The sequence below is a fragment of the Agelaius phoeniceus genome, chromosome 16 (genome assembly GCF_051311805.1).
Source record: "Agelaius phoeniceus isolate bAgePho1 chromosome 16, bAgePho1.hap1, whole genome shotgun sequence".
Lineage (NCBI taxonomy): Eukaryota > Metazoa > Chordata > Aves > Passeriformes > Icteridae > Agelaius > Agelaius phoeniceus.
In genome coordinates, this window is record NC_135280.1 from 5,821,116 (window position 1) to 5,839,644 (window position 18,529).

Sequence of the window (18,529 nt, forward strand, 5' to 3'; positions counted from 1 at the left end):
CAGTTGCCTATTGCCAGCGCTATATTACCCACAGTGCACATCATTTTTTTTTTCTTTCTATCTCCTATTCTACATTGACTCCAAGAGGCCTTGGTGTAAAAGCAGATGAGATGATTTATTTTTATCACTCACTTTTTCTCGTGAGAAAGAGAACCCCTTGGCCCTGCCTTCTCCACTGGCTTCCTCCTAGCACAGGCATTTGCTTCTTGGCAAATGGGGTCCATAAAATGCTACTGAATTAAACCAGCAAAGTGTTTCATTATATTTACTCTGCAATCACAGTGATAGATCCTTTTCTGGTATAAATAGGTGCAGTCTCACTGGTTTGGAGTGCACTTTGCCTTCTTGGCAACAGAAGGGAATTGGCTCAACCTGGCCAGGTGGCCAGGAGTCATCAGAGATGCCAGAGAGCAGAGGATCAGCCCCTGTGATTCCAGATCTGATTGCAGTTGTTTGCAATTCCATGTACGCTCATGGAAGACACTTTATGTGTTAAAACTTGCTGCAAGCCTTTGATATCTTTGACCTTTTAAAAAAAGTCTTCTAAATTTTGATATTCCCTAAGCAGACAGCTGGTATTTTTTGATTGAATAGATAGAGATTTCATGTCTAAACGCATTTCTTGGTTTCACTTTGCTGGATTAGTTCACTGCTCCCTGTATGTTCTCTGCTGCTCACAATCTTCTCTTGTGATTTGTTTTTGAGTGATACTATCAAAAAGGTTGCAAATAATTAAAGGGGCAGAAATGTCCCTGGAAAACCTTAGTGGTGTCCTGCTAGCATCTCCCTTTGGATCTAAACATGGATATTTGGGTGCATACAGTCCTACCTGCAGCTGCACAAAAAATTGCCCCTGATATCTTCTGATTGGAACAAATGCTTTGCTCCCAAGAGCCATGAGCAACCAGATATAGATCCTCTGGGAGGAGGTGGGGAAGGCTTAAAAAAATGGCAAAGCCTGTCAAAATCTTTGGCTGTGGAGAGGGTGAAAAAGGGCCCTCCAAGTGCTAATGCTGAGCCCAGGACATGCACAGCTCTCTCTCCCTAAACAACAGCTCAAATACCAGAACTGGTGCCCTATTTTCTTCATCTGCCACCTGAATAAGTCATCTGGAAAGAGGGCAAACGATATGTGGTCAACAAAATAAAGAAATCCCTCTGAGCAGTTCTCATTTACAGCACAATCATAAAAATCCTGGCAGAAAATCAAACCATTTCCATATCAGTTGAGCACACAGCATTGCCAGCACGGTCAGTGTCAACAATGCAGGGGCAGGAGACAGAGGCTGTTGTGTTCTTGGTGCTGCAGCTCAGACAGAAGATGAAATCATGGTAGTTCAACGTTTGGAGACTTAACTACTGATTTTCTGGCTTTCTGTTTGTGCTGGAATAAAACCTGCTTCTGCTTGAAAAAAAATGAAATTTGTTGTTAGGAATGTGTTTGCATGTGCTTGGCCATAATTATTTAAAAAACCTTCAAACACTAGAAATACACCTACTTTAGCAGAGCTGTAGATAGAGTCTCAGCTCGGTGGTGGGATGGTTGCAGCACTGTGTTTGTAAGGGCTGTTTTTTGCTGTAATGGCCAGAGAATGATTTTGGATGTCTTATAAACAAGTGCGTGGTACGGGGAAAAACAACAGACCATATTTTTGGCCTTGGCTGTATTGTTTATGCCTTTAGCAAGCACCACTTACTCAACTTATTCAGTATTTAAAGCTTGTTTTCTCTACATAGTACAGGCCCAGGAACACATGGCTTGAACTAAATATGCCAGCATCAGACCTTTATTGGGGGGATGGAAAATAGGTCTGGTTTTTTTCAGTTTCAGATTTTGGCTTGGTTCAGGAACAAATACTTCAAATTTTTGAAGTATTTTGGTATATTGATGCATGTGACATTTTTCTGTTTATTTCAGACACTGAAGATAGAGGCAATAAAAACTTATAAACCCATTCTACACTTTGTCTGAACTGATTCAAAAGCCAGATTTCCTGCAGGGATCTTAAGCATTTGGTGCTTTGGGAGGTGATAATTTCCAGAAGGGTGGTTTTCTTTGGTGCCATTCTGCAAGACCCAGTTCTTGGCTAAGAAACTTTGGGGCTGCCTGCTGATCCATATCATTGGAGATCTGAGGGTGTTTAATGAATCTCAAATTGAGCATCCAAAAGCAGAAACACTTCAACTCATTAATCACTGTGAGAGATCTTGGCCAAACCATATCAATTAAGACCATTAATTCTCCAGCAGAAAAGGAACATGGTGGTGTGTTTTCAGTGACAGTTGTGATATTACTGATTGCTTACATTTATATCAAAGACATGCCCTGGATTCACTTTGGAGTTGTAAATCAACATCACCATAACTTTGGGTGCCTCCCATGTCTCTGTGTTCATTGTACTTCAGAATAATTTTTGATGGCATGTCCTTCAAAGGTCTCTTCAAAAATCCAAGTCTTGGCCTAATAAGATTAAGACTTAAATGAATTAAGATAAAGATTTCACCCCATCATATATGGGACACTAGAATATTTACACTGATATTCTGCTACACAACAGAGTATTGGGGTAAATCTGCTGTTGCTGCTAATAGACTTTGGGTTCATTACACTGGCAGCTGAAAGTTTTGGTCTGTGAGTTTTAGAGAGGTTTTTTTTCTGATAAAATTAAAAGGTGATGTAGAAATAAAATGTGGAACATTTTGGAGAAGGGTGCAGTGCTATACATAATTTATTGGGCGCTGTTTGTACAGTCAATTGTTAAGTTATAAATAAAATAGAGGATTAACACAAGGATGAAAGGGTGAAACTGCGGGTAGTTATTTCCTCTGTATTTCTATTAAAGAAAAGGAGAAGTTTCCAAGTTTGCTCAAACAGCACATTTTGGTTTGGTTATTGATATTCACTGTGTTGTACCTATTTTTGGCTGTATCACATTGGAGACTTTCTGTCTCACAGAGTGCCTTTTCCTCAGTAAATGTTCTGCAGGCTGCAGAGCTTTTCCCAGAGCTCAGTGAGGAGCCCCAGCACAGCCAAGGTGAAACCAGAGGCAGGCAGATGAGGCTCTGTCACGCTGAATTCCCAGTCCCAGAGCTGCTGAAGAACAACTGGACTTCAATCATGGACACAAAGTCCCTTGGGGCTGTTCCAGTTTGGCACCCACCTGTGTGGCTGTTTCTCCATCCCGCTGGAACCTCAGCTCCCAGTTCCAGCTGGAGCATTGGCACAGGGACCAGCTCCAGGAATCTGCCTGTACCAGGCAGATGGCTCCTGCCAGCAGAGAAATCCCTTGAAGTGGAGAAATGCTGAACCTAAGTAAGATCACAAAAATGAGCTTCGTAGATTTAAGAATAAGATCCGTAGACTTTTCAAAATAATTTGTTGTAGGTCTTTGCACTGGTGCTCAGAATGAGGTGAGGAAGAACTTTCTCCTGGATGCCTCAGAGCAGGCTTTGCATCTGTGGTGGAGTTGTTTCCTGAATGTGAGTAGGAAAAGCACAGAGACTGGAATCCATGGGCTCTGCATGATTGTGAGCAGCAGAGAACATGGCCTGCTGTGTGTTTGCTAGAGTCCTTTAATTCATATCTCTCCCTTTGAGATTTCACCCTCTTTGCTTAATGGGAAGATTAACCATATTCCAAAGGCCTCCAAGTGTGCAGCTATATGATAAGTTCATGGATTTAAGTCTCTTGTGCTTGGACTTGATGAAAACAACAGGAGTAAAATATATAATTTTGTTGTATATGGGCCATGGGCTGAGCATCCCCTGCAGGTGCTGCAGGAGGTGCCTGGTTTGAAATCTCCCAGTTCTCCTGCTGGAAGTGGTGCTGACGCAGAGCTGTGATCCTGACCAAAAACGTTCAGGCTGATGAAGAGGAAAGACATGAGCAATTTGAACTTAGGAGTGAAACATTTCCTAGAACTGAGCCTGAATAAAGTCTGGAACAGCTGAACAGGAAATCAGCTAATAATGGGATTTTACAATATGCATTTCCCATATAAGGCATTGAAATGTAGCATAGGTTTATGGATTTGGTGGCTGATCTTCTGCCTGTTTTGGTGAAGATCTTGGGTTTCTTGCCTGTTTGTGTAGCTGTGTGTGTGAGGTCCTTTCTGCACTCCAGACTGAAGTGTTTCATCTCTCCACTGTCGTCAGTGGTCCCTGGATGGGCCATTCTAGGCCAGACCAGGGAATAGAGCAGTTAACAATCCCCTCTTGCTGCCTTTTGTTTTTGTTGGGGAGCTATTTCCTTTAGCCCTTGAGGCTGATGCATAGGAAGGGGAGGAGAGGTGGGGAGCGCCCGTCTCAGTGTGGTTCACGTTTCTGAAAATAAGTTCCCCAAAATCTGATGTGGGGAAAGGAAGCCCTGGCTCCACAGAGCCTGCTGTCTCCCTCAATAAACAAAGGACTGGCTTTGGGCACGTTGCCCGAAGTGTTGGTGCAGGGTGTGTTCCCATCCCCACTGCTCTTCCTGGCCTTTTAAGGCGATGTGACAGCGAGCTGGAGACGTGGAAAGGTGTGTAATTGTGTGTAATTCAGCTGTGATTAATGAGCACGAGGCTCTTCTGCAGCTTCCCTCTTTCTGCAGCATCGCTTGGATTCCTTCTCACCAGTAACTCGCTGAGATTTTCAGAGTTTGGCCCCTTCTGCACTGCGAGTGCAATCTCCTGCCAGCTCTTATGCTACATTAATTTAGAGCCAACTACCTTTCCAAATGTGCTCTGCACTGTGGAACAGGTTTTGCTTGTGAATGCAAGGCCAGATGTTCAGAAGAGGAGAGCTCCCGTTTGGGCATCTGGCAGTCACTGCTGGGCCACAAACCCATCACAGCTGAAAATCTGAAATCTCTCTGCTTAGACAACACAGTTCTCAGGCTGGCCAGTTTGTGCACTGCTCTGAGAGGTGCCTTTCTCCATTTATTTCAGGAGTTCTTTCAAAACAGCACACACCAAGTCAAAGTCTCAGTTTTAAACCACAGCTTGTGCCTAACAAGTTATTTTGATTTCTTGCCGAGCAAGGGTTTACTTTCCAGTTATAGCTAATGTTTTCCTTTCCTTTTTCTGCAAAATCTGTTAACAAAGGCTAAATAAACAATGAAGGTAGGTCTACTGGCAAGATAAGAAATAGGTCTGATTTATTAATAAGTGTTTCTTTTCTTTTTCCAGTGACATATTCGATGCCATGTTCCCTGTCACACACATCGCAGGAGAAACAGTCATACAACAGGGTAATTCTTCCTGTCATTTGTTTGCTAGAGTCCTTTAATTCACATCTCTCCATTTGAGAATGCACCCTCTTTGCTAAATGGGAAGATTAACCATATTCCAAAGGCCTCCAAGTGTGCAGCTATATGATAAGTTCATGGATTCAAGACTCTTGCTACACATGCAGAGAACCCCACTCTGGTGGATCTCCAGGGTTTCAAAGTGCTACAGTTGAATGTAGATAAACAGCACTTCCAATTAAAATGTTCATTCCTTAACTGAAGATAGTCAGGAAGTAAACCCCAGCTCAGGATGCATAAGGGTGGCACAGGCAAGCTGAGAGTAATTAGAGATGGAAAAATATTTTTATGGTTGTTGGGAATATTCAACACCTCATTGTGCTGCATCAGAGCTATCACACTTGGCAACTTACCTGCATGCCTGCAGCACATCAGGGAGGACTTCATTACCCTCAGGCTATATTAAAACCTCTTGAGTGTTTATCCTGAATGAAGTACTGAATCAATCAAAAGAGATAAATTAACGCAATTGAAAGGTATTAATAGCAAGAAATCATAGGGATACTTTGATTTATGAAGGCAAACAAACAAAGATGTTTCAGAAAATTAATCTCTCTCTAAGTAATCTGGTGTTCAAACCTGTGCAAATATGTACAGGATTAAATACAGGGACAGGAAGTTATTGAATAGCTTGGCAGTCCTCAGGAAACAATCACCTTTTGTATTTTGCTTCCAGGTGATGAGGGAGACAACTTCTATGTGATTGACCAGGGCGAGGTGGATGTAAGTATGCTCTTGCAGTATAATATTTATTTTGAAGCTGCAGAATAAAATTGTGTGCTTTGGCAGAGAGCTTGAGCCAGCCACGTGCTGTGGGTCTGTCTCCTTTCTTCTTCAACTAGATTTCACAGGATTGGTTTCATTACTTTGCTTTTGTTGTGTTAAGTTATTTGTTCATAGTTTTAAATTTGGCATGTGTTACATCCTAGCTTATTTGTCCATTCCAAGCAGGAAATCAAAACCAAGCAAATGACATTATCTTCAGAGCCCTAACCACACCTGGAGGTGTGCAGTGTTTGGCAGAGCAGGCCACCATGCTGGAATGCACCTGAGGGTTCATAATGAAAATATTTTCTTTAATCAGTTAGCTTAGCTCATGTGTTGTTTGTTTTTGTTTTGTTTTTTTTTTCCAGAAATTGAGATACAGCCTCAGGCAGTGAGTTTCATCTTAGAAACCTTAATTTGCTTTTAAAATTAGGTCCAAATATAAGAACAATGCAGCATATTAATAAAGCAAGGATTATTATGAGTGTAAAGTGATCTGTTAGACCACAAAATGTTTACAGGAGTATGCAGTGGTTTAATCAGCAAGTCTTTGAAAAGAAGCTTCTTTCTGAACCTGCCTTCCAAATCATAAATTATTCACCTCCTATCATTTCTCTCCTGTATGAAACTCACCCTTTTGCAGTTTTGCTGCAAGCATGTATCCACAGTAGCTGGGTAGGACAGACTTTCTCATTAGCAACTTTACTCGTCAGATGCCCACATGAGTTTGGTTTGGCATATTTAAAGAAGAAGGTGATTTATTTTAAATCCAGGCAGGAGGCACAGAGTTATTTTAGTGAAAGTTATTTTCTTTTAGCGCTCTGTTTGTGTCAGGAGACCATCTAATTGGTATTGTTGGGAATTGAGAAACCTCACATGCTGCCTCTGCCTCTGGAAGTTGCTCCTCAGGAAATCCGTCTGACTCACTGTTCCTATCAGACAGCCCTCTCAACAGCAAACACTGCCACATCCACAGGGCCAGAAAATAAAAGGGCAATATTTATAGAACAGCGTTAAAATTTAGTTTTAAAATAATTGGCTTGGGACCGATAGGGAGCTAAATGAGTTCACTGGCTTTGAACCAGACCCGCAAACACGCAAATGCACATGTTGGAGTTATAGATTAATCCTCTTTAAAAATCATTTGTCCTCTCTCAACACCTTCAGGAAAGCTTTCTTCAGTGTTCAGCTCAGGGATAGTGAGGGGCTGAATGGCATCAGAAAACAGTTTGCAAAACCCTTGCAATTAATTGTAAAAGAGTTAATATTGCAAAGAGTTAATATTTTATATGCACATACTGCTCTTAAAGAACAGTGACAAGGAAGGGTTTCACTGAGTAGATTGCAACTTTGATTTCATGAGCATTATAAGGATTATTTCATGAGGATTATCATTCCCTACTCCCCTATAGCTGCTAGGACAGATTAAAATGGACATATCCACCACAATGTCATCCTGACATTTACCAGAGACAGGTACAGACATCACCTGTGGGACAAATACTTCCTAACAAGACCTAAATATGTAATTTGGATTGTGCTTGTCCAGAGAGCAGTGCAGCCCCTGACCATCTGTGCCAAACTCTGCTGTGACCAGCTCTCACCTCAGCACTCCCCAAGGAGCCTCCTGATGAACCTTCCCACTGCTCCCCATCTGCTCAGCTTGGTTCTTTCTCCTTCCTAAGCTTTTCCTAAAACTTCAAACACCCCCTGGATTCCTGTGCAAGGTGCTGTGCAAGGCAGGAGCCACAGGCTGGAAGTTCCCTGCCTTGCCTGGGAAGCTGCAGGGAGGGGATCCCAGCTTCCCCCTGAGAGCAGGGGCTGTTCCAGGGCACCAGGGCAGGCTGAGCTGCTCCTGTGCAGGGCAGCAGCTCCCAGAGCCCCCGGGCAGGCACCATCACTCTCTACTTGGTGCTCCCCAGAAGAGTTCTGCCACTCTCTGGGCAGAACTGCAGAAATCCTCGCTGTCTGAGGAAACCCCAGGCCACTAGTAAGAGAGCTGCTGTTCATTTAAGCCTTGCCAGATACTTTTTTGGCGTGCTTCCATGCTTCTCCAAGAAAGAAAAGTGACTTGGAGTGGAGACAATTGACCCTGAGACTTAGAGCCTCGAGCCATTTTCTGCCTGGTTCAGCTGGTGTTGGCACGTGCACAGAGGCTTTAACCCCTGGCCAGGGTCTCTGCTGCCTTTCCCTGATCTGCTTGGGAGTGGCAGGAATACCAGGAGTGGTGGATTCAAGGAGAAATATACTCTGGAATCATCGTGACTGATGGGCACCCAGATTTTCCATGCACAGACATAAAGGAGGTTGCAAGTGTCATCATTAAATCCCTACACATGGAAGAAAGTCATGACAAAACGGAAAAAAAAGCCCAATAAAATCTATCAACCAAGCAACCAAAACCAAACAGAAACCACCAACAAAGTGAGAATAACAAAATCAATGTGTGGTGTTTTGAGTTTAAAAAGCTGCAGCATGTAAAAGTAATTTTTGTTCGAGTTTTGGCACAGGCACCCCACAGACTAAGTAAGAACTTTCTAAAATTTTCCCTTACAAAATAATCTGAGTCAAATTAGAAGCACCATAAAATATTTTTTTAATATAATAGCACTTCATTCTCGACTCTTACATTTTCTTAGAGCATAAACAAGCCCCATTAACCCAGAATAAAATATCTGTACATTTTCTTCTGGGGGCCAAGGGAAGGGCACAAATTTTCATAGGTAAAAGAAGGATTTTATAATGAGGAAGAGGTAGGCTTGGAAAACGTTGGGTTTTCCTCTCTTCTACTGTATCCTACAAACCAGGTACACTTTCACCAAAGCTGGCATTATTGTGTTTTCACAGTTTTCCTCCTTAGCACACGAGGGTTGAGGAGAATTTCATCTCATGACTGTCCCTGCAGATGGGTACAGGGCACACGAGGCAGATGGTGGCACAAACTTTGAAGTCTTAGAGGTCACTTGTCTACTGGAAGCTTTCCTGCTCAGACAAGTGGGAACGTGTGCCAAAAAGGAGCTGGCAGAACTTAAATTACAGTTTCCAGTAAAGATGTTGAAAGTACCTGCTAAAATATGACTTGCAAAAATCTCTAATCCATATTTCTAAGTATAAAGTGACTTCCTGTTTGTTATTTTAATCTCACAACCTCACATTTTTTTACTTTAAAAAGTGCCATACACTGCCCTTTTCAAACAGATGTATTTTTTTTTTAGACCCAGCAACTTCCTATTCTATTTAATGTCACAGCAACTTTCTCTACAGGCATTCTCAGGTTTTCTTCTTGTAAGACAACAGCAGCCAAGCTGTAGCATGGTGAAAATCAAAATGAAAAAACTTTTCAGTGTTTTTTTCTTTATTTCTGTATTTACTGTATAAATCTCTGTATTTACTGTATAAATCTCTATGTGAAGCTATGCATGAATACTGTGGACCACAGATAAAATTATTTCTTGATTGTAGGTCAAATCTTCCTGAAGCCCTTATTTGTATATACAAACTTTCTAATTTGTGTATACAAAGATGAAAATTACCCAGTGTTTTATGTGAGAATACTGTTGGATTTTAAAACTAATTGTATGCAATGGTTAGATTCCATAGATTGCCTAGTTTAATTTTTTTCATCATCAATGATTTTTCCAATATTGGAAGGTTGCCTTTTGAAATTTGAAGCAGAACATTTTAAAGTTTGGAGTTTTTCAACTTGAACTTTTAAGGATTCTTAAGGCAGTCTCCAAGTTCATATGTTCAAATTCAAACTTAGAAATAAAATGCTGTCTTTGAGAAATCTACCCACATAAAAATACCCTTCATGTTTAAGGCTTGTTCATTTTTCCAAGAATAAATAAAACCCATCTTCATTTTTAGAGGACAAATAGTAAGGCTTGACAAGACACAAAGCACAAATTATTACAAACAGATACAAGGGAGAGGATTTAAGACAAGAATTACCATGACTGGAACAAATTAGATCGTCCACACAGATCACAAAGTGGCAGCACAAAAAAAAAAATTAAAAAATGCTAGAAGTTAACTTGAAATCAGCAATACAAAATTAAAGGAAAGATAAATTCATTCCAGTGAAGCTCAGAGGTAGATGTTCCTATCGTTCCTTTGAGGTAAAATGCTCATGACAAGGTTCCCTTTGCATCTCCAGAGAAAGAACATGAAGGTGAGGGAGGCCCAGATTAATTCCTGTGGCACTGAATATTGTATGACTCTGCAAATTCTCCCACAGTTGGTGCCCAGGGATATCACAGCCCATTTGCCTCCTGAAAATATAATTAAATGAACCAAATTGTGTGATTCTCAAGGCCCCAGAAACTGCAGTGTTCAGATTAGATGATGCAACCAATAGAAACAAAGTAGAAATATATTGTAGAAATAAAGTACTTTTGCTCTGTGAAAAGTAGATGGTCCTGATGGCTTGGTCATATCTGGGCATCTGCACTTCCACTTTTCCTCCTGGAAAGAAAGTTCCAGGTCTTATGGGTCTGTGACTGGCAGGTCAAGTGACAATAAGAAATAATTCATTTATGTACTCTCCACTTTGGTGAGAGTTCACAAATGCCTAAAACTGGCTCAGCCAAAACCTCAGCCCAGCATTTTTTTAGGATAAATAGGGAGATCATCTGAGCTGCTGCCATATAAAATCGACTTTCATAAGCTGTTCTGAGCCTAAAATAGCTCTGCTTCCCACACCTTACAAACAGAACTTCTTTCCTTTCCACTCCTTTTTAAAAAATCTATTTTGAAGGGATTTATAGTGCAGCTGAACTCTGTTAAAGGGCAGGATGGCTTTGAAGTGTGCCATCAATGCACTTTAACTTCATCACAAACACAGAAGTTGAGTGTTGACTTGGGCCTTTGCAGAGAATGACGTCCAATGGTTTTGCTTCTAGAAAACAACTTATTCTCAAAGTGTTTTCTTGTTCAGAGACTGATATTTGAAATGACATTTCATTGGGACAGTGAGTGCTGGGCCCAATGACTGTCAGATCAGTGATTTGGTCTCACCTCAGAGCACTTTAAACCTGACACCCTTAGGGTGGAGGAATGACCATTTGCATAAACTGTTTAAGGCGAGATGTCAAACATGTTTTGTACAGTCTTGTCAAGCAGGACAGCAAAATTAAAGGAGTTTTAGAGCAGTTCAGTAGCAGCCTTTCTAAATAACAATAACATTTAATGCAACATTTAATGTCCATCCTTCACTTGCTCAGCCTTGAGTTCTACCAGCGTAATTCCCCTCTCTGGGCTGCAGTCACATCCTGCACACTGCTTTAGCAAGAAATGTCACCATGTTGCTTAAAAAATATGTGTTGGAATAAGTTTATATTCCTGCTTATAATTCAGACCCTTCTGCAGTAACAAAATCTGTGTTGTTCAGAAGAGCATGTACTCTACACATACACATGTATTTTTGGTGTGCTGAAAAAGAGTCAAGGGTACCATGTCAGCTGACACTCAGGATGTCATCCAAAACCCATTGGAATTTAGATTTTCCCCACCATCCCTGAGACTTTCCTGAGAACACATGGATTACTGTAGTGTAGCAAACCCAGTGACCCCATCCAGTGAAATTCCCACAGAAGGAGGGTGTCCCTGCAGTCAAATATGCATCTGGGCAATTTTGCAATGAACCAGTAGAGTTTAGAAATGTTCATACATTCTCACTATGTTACAAGCCTTTCAGAATCCTCATTTTATTCATCCATTTCTCCTGCTTGTCTCACAAAAAAAAAAAAAAAGGAAACCACAGAATTACCCGCTCGTTTCACCAGGAAACTGCTTGGGTTTGCCTGGCTTTTTTAAAAGTTCTTTTTTTGCTTTCATTTTTCTCATCATGAGGAGAATCAAAAGTAGATTCAATGTTCTGTGAGATTTTCTTTCTGCGGTGAGTGTGAAAGTTTGAAAGGGAAGGCTGTTGCTGTTCTCTTGTGTGATATTCTCCTGGGTGACATTCATCCTGTCATGGTGATGAAATGAAGCTTTAGCTTTTGTGGCTTCAGCTTTTTCTTGGCAGTCTGCAACCACCTGCCTGTTTGGGATTATTTTTACCCTTTATTTTTTAGCCCCTTGATCCTCAGGTGTTCCAGGAGCACCAGGAGCCACCACATTGCCTGGAGTTGAGCTGCTCCTTTTCAGCTGATGCCCAAGAGGTCTCTTGATCCTCTGAACTGCTTCGTGGCCTCATCCATCTCCCACTGAAGCAGCATTTCACTGGCCTCAGTAGGAGCTGGAGCAGATCTTAATTGAATATTGTGAAGATAAATGGGGATTGATTCCAGCTGTATTTTGTATTATGCCTTTTCATCATAAAACGAAGATGGAATTAAAATTAATACTGACATTGTTGAGTTTTGACCCCAGTTCATTTATTTTGGTCACCATCTTTTCTCATGCCCAGCTTGAGCACAGCTCTAATTCATGCATTTTTTAAAAACTGCTAGTTTATTACTCACTAATTGGTGTCAGGTTATGGTCTTTGCCTCTGCAAAACTTTTCTGCTTAAGATGAGAATATCTGCCTCTTTTTATATTATTTTTCTTTACAGAACTTACAAGCAAATGAAATTAATACTGGTTGATTTCCACACCTCTAATTAATTCATTTTTTAAAAACTGCTGGTTTATTACTCACTAATTGATGTCAGGTTATGGTCTTTGCCTCTGCAATGCTTTTCTGCTTAAGATGAGAATACCTGCCTCTTTTTTCTCATATTGTTTTTCTTCACAGAACTTCCAAGCAAATGAAATTAATACTGGTTGGTTTTGGCTGTCACTGGTCTGTAGCAGGTTGGGTTGGGATATATTCTGAGTAAATGCACCCAGTCTTTCCTGCCCTCCCCTCCAAACTCACAGGCACAGTGCCAGAATTGAAAGGGTTTATTGTGTAGTTTATAGCAAGCTGCAGAATGCAGAGCCCACAGCAGCCTTTGCATGCACTCTTTTGGCTCATGAGCAGCATTGTTCATGAGTAAATAGTAAGGAAAAAGCTGCCCAGCAGAAAACACTTGCATGAGTCCTCTTCCTCTAGGAAAGATGTCACATAGCACTCAAGTGCAGGAATTCTTAAATTAAACATCATCCAGGACAAATATAGCAATAGTGGTATCAATCCATACCCTGTTCCAAGAGGATATAGTACCTAAATAGGATGTGGGTCAAATTCTGCTTCCTGAGTTCTCTAGAGCTGCTGTTAAAGGGTCATTCTGCTTAGAGCTTCTCAAGTCCAAAGCCCTTAGTCATCTTCACTAAGGGAGATCTGTATAGTTACATTTAAATGGGTTTTGGAGGCACTAGGCTTAGGGAAGAAAAGAAAAAAAAAGTTCCTTTTCAAAAGATATTTCCTTGCTTTGACTGTTTTTCATTTCATGGCTGTGGCACATTTCAGTAATCCTCATTACACATATCAACAAACCTCCTTCCTTTCAAGACTGACAGTGTTAATAAAAAGCCAAAGTTGTGACAGTTCTGCTTGCTGACTGCCTGAGCCTTGAACACAAGGGGGAAAACATGATGCCAGCTAACCATGGGAGCTGAAAACCCAGAGAGTAAATAAAGTCATTGTACTGAAGCAAGACAACTTGAAATTCTGTCCACAGAGCAGGTTGTTCCCCTCTTTGGGGACCAACTGTCGGAAGCGTCACGCTCTTGTTTTTCCTTCTGTGTCCCCAACATTGACAATTAGAAAGGAAATTGCTAACAGCCTTTTAGGCAGTGAGGAGGAGAACTCCAACCCTGCTTTTGATTCTTTTGTCTTGTGCTGTGGTAGGTTTATGTCAACGGGGAGTGGGTGACCAGCATTGGGGAAGGAGGCAGCTTCGGGGAGCTGGCGCTGATCTACGGAACCCCCCGGGCTGCCACCGTCAAGGCCAAGACAGACCTGAAGCTCTGGGGCATCGACAGAGACAGCTACAGACGCATCTTGATGGTGAGCTCATGGGGAAGGGCTTCCTTGGGGAGTGGGTATTTTGTACTTTCTTTTGCAGCTCTGTGTTCAGAGTGCTCTGGTGCTTCCACGTGAAAGAGAGCGGACGTGGCAAAATCACCGAGTAGCTGAATGAAGTGAGCTGAAAGAAAAGGGGACAGGATTCAGCAGAAAGGAGCTGAGTCAGAAATGCAATTGAGAAACATTATGCATAACTGTTCTGTGAATGAAAACCTCAGGAGGCCTCTGTTACCCACCAAAGCTATGCAAATCCTCTCCTTATCGTGAGCCTGGAAATATCTCTCAGCAGCACCCCTTGCCTGTGAAGTCTTTGTCTGATCTTGTATTACATTCCTCAAGGCAGGTGATAGAAAGTAAATCCAGCTCCACTAAAATAATAAAAAGTCTTGCTTGGACTGTGCCCTCCATCTTTGTTAGCCAGCACCCAGCCACACATACCTTGGGTCTGTAGCTGCTAATGATTCATTGCTCTGCTCCTTTCAAACTCCCTCATCCCTGCAGCAAAGCTCTGCAGACCTTTGTGGCACCTGGGGCGTGTGCTAGCTCATGGATTTGCTGTTGGTTCTTCAGTGGTGAGTTTATAATGGAAACTTTGACAGATAATTAACTTCAGCAAAGTCATAACTTTTTTATGAGTTTGTTTCCAATGTCCATGTGCATATCTTCCTTCTCCATAAAATATTCCTTTCTTTTTGATAATTAACAGACATTGCTCTGTGTAAAGCTTATTTCTCAATAGGAGTTGCCTCTCAAAGCTGCATTCTTCCATTCTGATCCGAAGGAAATGACATTGTGCTCTCAGACTAACAATTTTGAGATCATCTGTATTTCCAGTGGGTGTTACAGAAAACAGAAAAGCCAGCAAAGGAACTGAGTAGATTTTACCCTTAAATGATTAATTCTTAAGCAGCAGGGTAAAAGTGATCTTTGTTTACCCTGTGTGATGGCTGTTGGGTGTCTGCATGAGCACTGCTGGTTTTCACTCCCGATTTCATGGGCTGAGTTCAGTGTCACATAAACAAACATCACACTGGCATTTAGGAGAGTATAGCTGATGGAAATTTATTCTACCCCAAAATATTCAGCCTGATGGCCCCAAGACAAATTGAGGAACAATTATGAAAAGTGTTTTGTCTTCTCTCTTGTGGGTAAGCACCATGAATAGTTTTGAAAGGTTCCCAGTGCAGGCAAGCAGGCAGAGGTACTTCTAAAACTCAGAGCAGGAGAATTTCTAAAGAGATGTAAGAGGCACACACAGCTTATTTGTCCCATGTTCTACAAGGGTGCAGTGGAGGGGTTTTGGGTGATGAACCTGCAAGCTACAAGGAAGAATCCAAAATTCAAAAGTGAAGGAATGTAGGAGGGAAATAAATGTCAGGACAAGGCACATATTCCTTGGCTCTTTAAGCAGAGCTTTCTGCAGCTGCCTGTGAGCTTGTGTAAGGAATTGAAGGGACAGGTTCACAGGCTTTGCAGCCTGGAGGTGATTTCAGGGCTGGTGTTGATGGAACTAGAGGTGCCTAAAATCAGCCAGCCCTGTGAGCTGTCAAGGTTGGTCATGTGTCCATTATCACCTGATAGCACACTTCAGAGGATGAATATTTGATGCAGAGACAGGACTTTGCTAAAAGGATTTAAAGTCCCAAGTGGGAAAGACTGTGTTTTTAATGCTAGTTTGGTCGTACATACAAGCTGAATATTATGGTTGTACTTCTGTTTGATTCTAGTGGTGCTAAGTGCTTTTCCAATTAATTTACGTGTTCTCTGGACCAGTGCCTGCTGTACCTTAGCTAGCAAGCTCAGTTTCTGCAGTCAATGAAACCTTTTGATTAACATGGATATATTTCTCTCCCTGTCTTGCTTCTTGTGTTTTTTTCACAGTTGTGCCCCGTAAAAATTGATGTTATGTTGCACTGTGTTAGACACCCAGACAGCATTATTAATACTGAGATAGGAGATATTTCTTGGCAAATGATTTGCTGCAGGTGTAGAAAATGTCCAATTTTAAATGCAGCCCATGGTGAATGCAATTTACCCATCCACACTGAATGAATCCTCTCGCCTTCCCATTTATTTGTAGGTGCAGGGTGCATAACTTTGTTGCTGTAGGTGAAATGAGACTTTGTGCAGTCGTGTGAGGGCAGGTCCAGTGGCTCTCTGCACATTTCCTCAAGCCTAAGAATTAATTACATCACGTTTCAGTGGCTGCATCTCATGCTTGGAGCTGACTCCACCATTATGGGGCTGCTTTTGCTGTGCTCAGTTCAAGGGTAGTAGTGGCTGCCTCTCAACTCCCAAATACATGGTTTTCTGCCATTTAGCCTCTAACTGGATATTTTGAATGTATAAATACTTCTGCCTTTAAATAAGGAGTAGTAATGCTAAGGGTACCTTTTGAAGTGTATCATTTAAGATGGTTCCAAAATTTGGGAGCAAGTGGGTTTCTCTTTCCTTATTTTCTGGTTTCAAATCCTTTTGTCCAAGGAACAAATGACCATTTTCTGCCAAAGATTTTTGCTGTGGTCAGATAAAGCCCCTCCATAACCCCAGATAGTTATTTCTCTTGTCTGCATTCCTTCCCTGCCATGACCAGCCTCGTGTTTTCTCAGTCAAGTGTTGAAATTTTATTCAAGTTGTAAATATTTATTTGCAAATCATGCCTTCAGATCCACACTTGCCAAAAAGATTTTATCCTGTCATGAGACACTTGACTCTCCACCTCATTTCTCCTTGCAGGCTCTATTTTGGTCCTTTGCTTTGCATTTAATAATTTCTTGGTTTTATTTCTGCTTAGTGCCATTTTCCCCACTTACGTGTCTCATTGATCCTGACTGGTTTATGATATGAATAAAATGTATCTCAGGAGGTTTGCAGTTTGGGGTTTCCTTTTTATGGATGGACAAAGCCTGATGCAGAAGGTTCCTGCTGGCTTTTTGTTACACTTGTCATCCATTTATTATTTAGCCTGTCCCTGAGGAAGTTTGTTGAAACAGATACATTTCTTTATATTTCATGTCTCAGCTTAGGTACCTTTGATGGCTTGAAGGTCACATTCAAGTTTGTTTTAGCAGCTGTGATGATTGTAAATGTTGGGATAGGTCTTTTTGTCAGAAAGTGCAGTGAAACTGCAGTCCTTGGCAAAGTATTACACCATGAAATTCATTGTATTACATGGGGTAAAAAAACCCCCACTTCAACACATTCCCTCTGTGGTGCACTCACAAATTATCTGTCCTTCTGTGTGTTCCACTTATTTCATAGAATCATCTCTGCTGGGTTACATACTTTTCACTCTCTTGCAAATTCTTTTATGTATATGTTCTCTGTGTGTGTGCACACGGGCACAGACACACACACTTGTGTACATATTCAACATTTATTTACTTACATTCTTCTGGGAGACAGCAAAGGATTTTTTCTGCCATAGACTTCTCATGGAATTCAGTTGCTGCCCTCTTCTTTGCAATTTGGATTCGAGAGCATCACGGAATGGGGAACATCCCAGGGTAGTACAATATTTGTATTCTAAATATAGCAAATACCACAAATACCAGAGAAGCAAATGTCTCTATCCCAACATCAGATTGATCCCCTAGACAATTCAGTTCCCAGACTGAGAAAATTTGAAGTATTAATTTCTTGCAATTTCTTCTTTAGGAGGACTTGATCCAGGATAATTTAACTGCCCTCCAGTTTCCATGGTCCAAGGTACCTGGCTCTGAGAGTGGAGCTGTGTAGGATTCCATGCATTTGGCCTATTTGGCAAACTGCTCACAGAAAGTGAGTTATAACATTGGTTTGTAAGTTGTGACAAATCACGGATAGTCAGTTCCTAATGTTATACTTAATTTTATTTATGCTATTTTGGGTTTCTTCTGCTGCCTTTTTACAGCTTTGAACCCAAGAACAAATTCTTTAACAAGCAGGGTTTTTTTCAGCTGAGATAAAATAAAGTTAGGAGGATTTTGGGTTGCCATAAAATGTAGGTTGTGTGGTGGCCAAAGCATAAAGCAACTCCAAGGGCTGCAATCCACCTGACATCTGTGGCATAGAGCACCAGGACCGTGTGGGCTGCTTGGTGTCCATGGCCAGAATGCACAGGGGCTCTTTCTTTTATGCTCCAAAGCATCATTCAGGAACAGCTTAACCAGGGATTAAATGGGGCTGTGCAGTCCTGAAGTCCATTCTGGTGCCTCCTGCCAGGATAACTCTTTGTCTGAAACTTGAGTCATGCTTTGCCTCTCCGTAGACATTTGTTTGGCTTCTTACTGAAGGTGGGGATTTCCAGGAAGGACTCAATCAGCTCCACCTGAAAAAAAAATGAATTGGAAACAAGACACAAAGAGTGCTGGAGGGACAAAGAAAGGTTGGACTGGAGGAATGAGAAGAAAAAATGGAAGAAAACAGGGAAAAGGCAGTTGGAAATGAGATGAAACAGATGCTGAATAGGAACTCAAGGACCTGTTACAGTCTCTGGGGCATTCATTTTCCCCAGCCTGTGTATTGCTTAAGCTAAGCCTAGGGCTT

General features: G+C 41.5%; 1 protein-coding gene across 2 annotated transcripts in view; it reads left to right on the forward strand.

Annotated features, from left to right (window-relative positions):
* PRKAR1B (protein kinase cAMP-dependent type I regulatory subunit beta) overlaps positions 1 to 18,529 on the forward strand; it is a 93,260-nt gene that overhangs the window by 47,403 nt on the left and 27,328 nt on the right. For both annotated transcript variants that reach the window (XM_054643680.2, XM_054643681.2), the window contains exons 5-7: positions 5,166 to 5,227; positions 5,961 to 6,007; positions 13,826 to 13,984. In XM_054643680.2, the coding sequence (XP_054499655.1) occupies positions 5,166 to 5,227; positions 5,961 to 6,007; positions 13,826 to 13,984 (268 nt within the window). The remainder of the gene's footprint in view (positions 1 to 5,165; positions 5,228 to 5,960; positions 6,008 to 13,825; positions 13,985 to 18,529) is intronic.